Source organism: Bidens hawaiensis, unplaced genomic scaffold, assembly GCF_021521415.1.
Source record: "Bidens hawaiensis isolate Kalapana, Puna unplaced genomic scaffold, B.hawaiensis_p1.1 tig00070547_1, whole genome shotgun sequence".
NCBI classification, from domain to species: domain Eukaryota; kingdom Viridiplantae; phylum Streptophyta; class Magnoliopsida; order Asterales; family Asteraceae; genus Bidens; species Bidens hawaiensis.
This window is the reverse complement of record NW_027506653.1, coordinates 15,794-21,547: the sequence shown is the minus strand read 5'-3', so window position 1 is coordinate 21,547 and position 5,754 is coordinate 15,794. Positions and strand designations below refer to the sequence as shown.

Sequence of the window (5,754 nt, the reverse complement as noted above, 5' to 3'; positions counted from 1 at the left end):
ACATAGTCTGGACCCAAGGTGATGGGGCCGTAAATACGATCGCGTTATCACTTAACTAAGAAAGTCGCCGTTAGGAAAAAAAATACTATTTCCGTCACTTAATTCCTTTCGAAAACTTGAAATTTTGTTTCCATGATACCCGCCAACTATCTTCATTAAAACAATGATAATGTCCCTATCAATGCCATTGTAAAAGTGACATCTTTTACAATTTCCCTCCTTTTGTACTCTAGTATAATCAAAAGAATATTTTGAATTTTTTTGAAATTTGCAAATTTAATTGTCTGATTAATGAGTTGTGGCCAGTGTTATCTAACATTCTAATTTATAAGTGACCGAATTAGTTTGCATAGTTTTTGACATATTTGGTCTTGTTCATTCATAAGAATCCCATGGTTAGCCATTGGGATGAACTAATAAGGGTGTCTTAGACGCTTAAGAGCAAAGTTTCTTGAAAATTATTGCGGGGTGTCATAGGATTTCTCTTGTTTGGTATTGACTAACCCTAAGAAAGATCAAGCTATCCTAACTTTTTGAACAAGTTTGGTTAGTTTTACTTATATATATAATACATGTCTTATGTTAGTCGGTTTTAAATTGGATCTGTATTTACAAGTGGAACCAATCAAGAGTAAGTTTGACTAAAGTATGTAACACACACACAATCGTGGATAAACTAAAGCTACGATACGAAACACATCCTACTAGAGCAGGCCGAGTCACTGACTTGACATGTATGAACAATAATATTATATCCCCATTGTAATACCCTACACAACAAGATAAAGACTAAAGAGCGAATAATAATAGCATTTAGCCTAATGACACGTAGTCGCTACAATATCTTAATATAAATACCACATAACAAAATAACAAGGCTACTTCATTCAATTCTACTCATTAGCTAATCTCAATCACATTCACACTTATTCTTATATCTAAGCTTAGTTACATGATAAACTTCCATCCCATGACAATTATAACGACCTCTTCACCAATTAGAAGTCCCATCAGAAACCATATCAACAATAACACTTAACATAAAGATCGTTATTTAAAAGTGACCAAACCAAACATGCTTGCCATAACTCTCCTATTCTTAGCTTGCCCGTAACACAACTCATTCTTCACACATGCAAGCTTAATCGACTAGTCGGTACGTATGTCAACATGTCACGTCAGATTTTTACCCCTAACATTGAGTCGTAAATTTGGGGCCTAACCAGTCTAATAATAATGCGTAAAAGGATAATTACTTGATAATGATAAACATGAATTAACAATAGATATTTTAAAGACACCATTAAATGTTTCATAATTATAATTTTGAAAACATACATTAGGTTATTTGAATACAGCCATTAATAAAGAAACGGAAAATAAGAAAGAGGAGCGGTGGATTAGATTTGCGTGTGGGACCCACCCATGAACCAGACCAGGACGGGAGTAAGAGAAAACCGGTGGGTCATTAGCAATAAAAGAGACACACACACATCTATCTATCACTCAATCAAGCAAACAACAAACAGCTTCATTCACCTACTAAACACACACACAGTTTCAATTTCAAATTCTGATTGAGATTGAATAATTGGAGCCTTGCGTTCTTCAATTAAGTTGTCGAAATTCGAAGCTATTCATTTGTCGCTTCTGTTGGAAATGAAATAATAATAATAATAATTTTCACTTTCACCTTCTTTCTATCATATCATTGTAGTTTTCGCCTTCACATTTACTCTGTTCACTTGAAGCTTTATTATTTTAGGGCTAGCTTTTATCCTCAGGTAATTTGCATCCAATTATAATGAGCCTTTTACCGCTTAATTAACTCTCCACGTATTCGTTTCGCCTTTGCGTCATCGTAATTATTTTGCAAATTTGTTACGATTTTCGCTCATTTACGTCAATTCTGAACAACTTACACTGTTTTCTTTGTGAAATTAATTAAACTTTTAAGTGTGTAATGCATTAATAAGCTGTAATTAGCATTTATACCGACTCATATTTACATAATTCTGGTTCATAATATTATGTAGTTTTTGAACTTGAATTTTAAATTTTAATTTTGCAGGTGTAACTGTACTCAATTTCACAAGCTTTGGGTGACTCCGCCATTAATTCCGAAGTAAGCTTATTGTTGTTGTTGTTATTATTATTATTATTATTATTATTATTATTATACCGGTTGAATTGACCGGTGAAAAGTAGTAAAACACGTAGCCATGGATTATTAGGGTTTTTCTAATTTTAGATAAACACCTCCAAATTAAATTTGGGGAAAATACACCTATCAAAACTGGTTATCTTCTTGCCCAAAATAACCTTTACTGATAACCTTTGAATTGTCATACTGACGTCATCTTTTCCTCTCTCTATATGTGCTTTATGAAATAATAATAATATTCATACTGTCTTTCAAAAGAAAATGGCAGGCCAGAGTTATATGGAAGAGGTTGAGATTGATTGCTCAAGCTTCTTTGACCACATTGATGATTTGATCGAGTTCCCTGCTGTCGAAGAAGCCGCAGCTAATCCGGTCGAATTCAATGACTTTCCCAACACTTGGACCAACAATTTTAATGAGATTCCAGTTTCCGACCCCATTTTTGGTGGCGGCAGCAGCGATAACGCCGCGGGTCTGGCTGCAGAGATTGCTGTTCCGGTGAGTAGTTTGCAGTTCAGTGCAGGAAACTACAGTTGACATGCTTTTATCATTATTATTATTATTATTATCAATATATTTAATAGTAATAATAATAATCTTAATGATGTCATCCATATAAGTTCTTGGTTGCCAGTTAAGCATTAAGTGGGTGTATGATGATGATGATTATGCACATGGTTAGTGCATAGTTCTTTTGTTTATTGGTACCAAACTTACTGTAGGGTGAAGTTTGATTTAAGGTATTTTTACGTTATTTTATAAAAGATATTTCTTAATTTATATTTAAAAATTAAGTGTAAACTTCAGATTTGAGACAAAGGCAGTTCAATCAGTGAATGTTATCTTTTAATTATGTAGGCCCATCAATAATTGTAATTTTTTGATTGTTTAAAAAGTAAGAGTTGTTTGAAATTTGGTCATATTACATGTGAAAGGAGTAAAGTCTACTTAATTTGGAATCAAGGAGGTAGAAAGTTGTGTACCTGTAGTTAAGTTGATTGATAATTAAATAATTTATTTTTTATAATCTTGGGTTATGTTTCTTTTACAGTATGAGGATATTGTCCAGCTGGAATGGCTTTCAAACTTTGTTGAAGACTCGTTTTCGGGCAGTGGGATGACGATTAACGAAAATCATATTCCGGTTAAAATAGAAATAACGGTTGCACACCATCCGTTCAAGGTTTCGAGTCCTGTGTCGGTCCTTGAAAGCAGCAGCAGCAGCTCGAGCTCCACCTCCTACTCGGGCCCACTCAGCCCGATCCAACGCGGCCCACAACGGGCCCGCACCAAACGTCCCAGGCCCACAACTTTCAATCCATGGGCCATGGTTGAACTCCTCTCTCCTATGGTTATCATGCCCGTTGAAAAGAATTTCACGTCACGTTGTGGGCCAGGGCCAGATTTGGTTAAGAAAAAGAAGACGAAAAAGCCTAAAACCCAAGAGGAAAACGAGAACGACAGCCAAAATGAAAACGAAAACCAGTCGGGACAAGGAGTTAGGAAGTGTTTACATTGCGAAATTACCAAGACACCCCAATGGCGGGCCGGCCCATTGGGCCCAAAGACCCTTTGCAATGCGTGTGGTGTTCGGTACAAGTCGGGGAGGTTGTTCCCCGAGTATCGGCCTGCAGCTAGCCCGACTTTTGTTCCTACTTTGCATTCCAACTCTCATAAGAAGGTGGTTGAGATGAGAACCAAGTTTGGACCGAGTGATAAAATGGTAACCGTGAGGCCTGCGAACGAGCCTGAGTTGATCCTGAACATGAACCCTCAAGTGGATTATGCTTAGAAGGGAAATGAGTTTTGGTTATTGAGTTACAGTATTTGGTTGTATAGGTTTGAAGGAAGAGGAATAGAAATGACGTTATATTTAGTTGGTGGTGAAGGTAAGGTTAAAACTTAACAGAGGAGGGTAGAAGAGTCTTTTTAGCATGTTTTGTTATGCTTATTGTTAGGTAATGGTTTCCTTTTGTGGTTTGTGATGTTTTTCATTTTGCCATTCTTCAACCCTTTTTGTGTTTTGAATCAATTTTGAGTTTATGTTATGTCAAAAGTCAAAATCATTTGTGTTTAAACAATTATGACTAACAAAAGAAACTGTTAATTTCAGTACTTTATTAATTAGGCGAAACAATGTAATTTTTATATTGATTTAAATATAGTTGTAAGATGGTGTATTGGTAGATGGTGTATTGGTATTTATTAATTAATCCCCCGCTTTCAAAAATGATGAAGATGAAGTCCGGGAGGCTGCAGGTACTATGGATCCTCTGACTCCCAATCGGGTTGCCTTCCCAGGTCTCGCCGGTGTTGCCTGTAGGTCGTGATGTGCCTTGAGATGGCTGCCCCCCCCGCCGGTGGGGAATCCGCTCCCGGGTCGTCGCTCTGCTGCGTCTGGCCCGTCCTCTAGGCACCTTTGGAAGGTAGGGGGTGTGACAACGTACACGCTTCCCTTTACTCCATACCATAGGGCCTTTTTATCAGTTGCAGGGTTTGGTGGCCCGAAATTGACTTGGCTTCGCCAAAAGGCCTCATCTCTAAAAGCCCGGCTCGCGAGGCGTCCTTATCTGATATTATCAGAAATGCCCAAAAAATATTATATTCGTAAAGCAGAAACATAGATGCACTCCTATAAACGTGGAAAATATACCGGATTAGTCAATTCAACTTGAAATTTTGAAATCGTTCATAACTGTTTAGTTAAAGTAAGAATTGCTTTCCTTTTGGTCCAACCATCTAGTTTCCTTTTGCGGGGCGTGGTTCCTTTCAAGATTCATCGATTAGAATCCTATTTTTAGTACATAACTTTTGCTTTTTTTTAGCTAACTATTGCTCTTATCCAAATTCTCTTGTTTTCATCTCAATCTTACCGAGAATTCTCTCTAAAGAAAAGGGATTCTAAATAGAATTCTCATTTTTTTTCGAATTTCGAATTCTATTTATTAGTTATTATAAAATTATTAGTTATTATAAAGTTATTATAAATTGCTCGAAATTGAAATCGATTTTTATTATCCTTTCTATTTGATTATCTTTATAGAATAGATTGAATTTCCTTTTTTTATGAATATGTCCTTTTGTCTCTTTTTTATTAGTGGTTTAGAATAGAACCGACTATCACCTTTTGGTCATTGTTCCTCTCAACTAACGAATTGGCTGTTAACGATTCCAACATTTATCATATTTGTTCCCAAGGCTCTGTGACTAACAGAATGCTAACGCCGTTAGTTGCAGGCCGCTGAAAAAACGTTTTTGATCGGAAAGCTCACATTATTTCCGGAAAGCTCAACATTTTCGCCCTAAACATCTTTGTAACCATAGATTGGAGAACATTTTTCTAGTAGAAGCCCAGTTATTGAGGTTACCGGAACCCTGGAACCATTGTCAGAATCGGTTGGTGGTGCTCAAGTGGTGATGGTGTTAAGGTTGAGTTTCCCGGCAAAAAAAAATATTACTTTTCTGGCAAAAAGTGTTTTTTGGCAACCTGCAACTAACAGCGTTAGTATTCTGTTAATTGTGGACCGTTGGGAACAAATATGATAAAATGTGGGATCAGTATCAGCCAAATTTGTTATTTGAGATTGCGG

General features: G+C 36.5%; 1 protein-coding gene across 1 annotated transcript; it reads left to right on the top strand.

Moving 5' to 3' along the window:
• The first annotated feature begins 2,425 nt into the window (after window positions 1-2,425).
• Window positions 2,426-4,124, top strand: LOC143618359 (GATA transcription factor 8-like). Its single transcript, XM_077090608.1, has 2 exons — window positions 2,426-2,662; window positions 3,216-4,124. The coding sequence occupies exons 1-2, from the start codon at window positions 2,426-2,428 to the stop codon at window positions 3,954-3,956; spliced, it is 978 nt and encodes a 325-aa protein (XP_076946723.1). The 3' UTR covers window positions 3,957-4,124.
• Window positions 4,125-5,754: the final 1,630 nt, after the last annotated feature.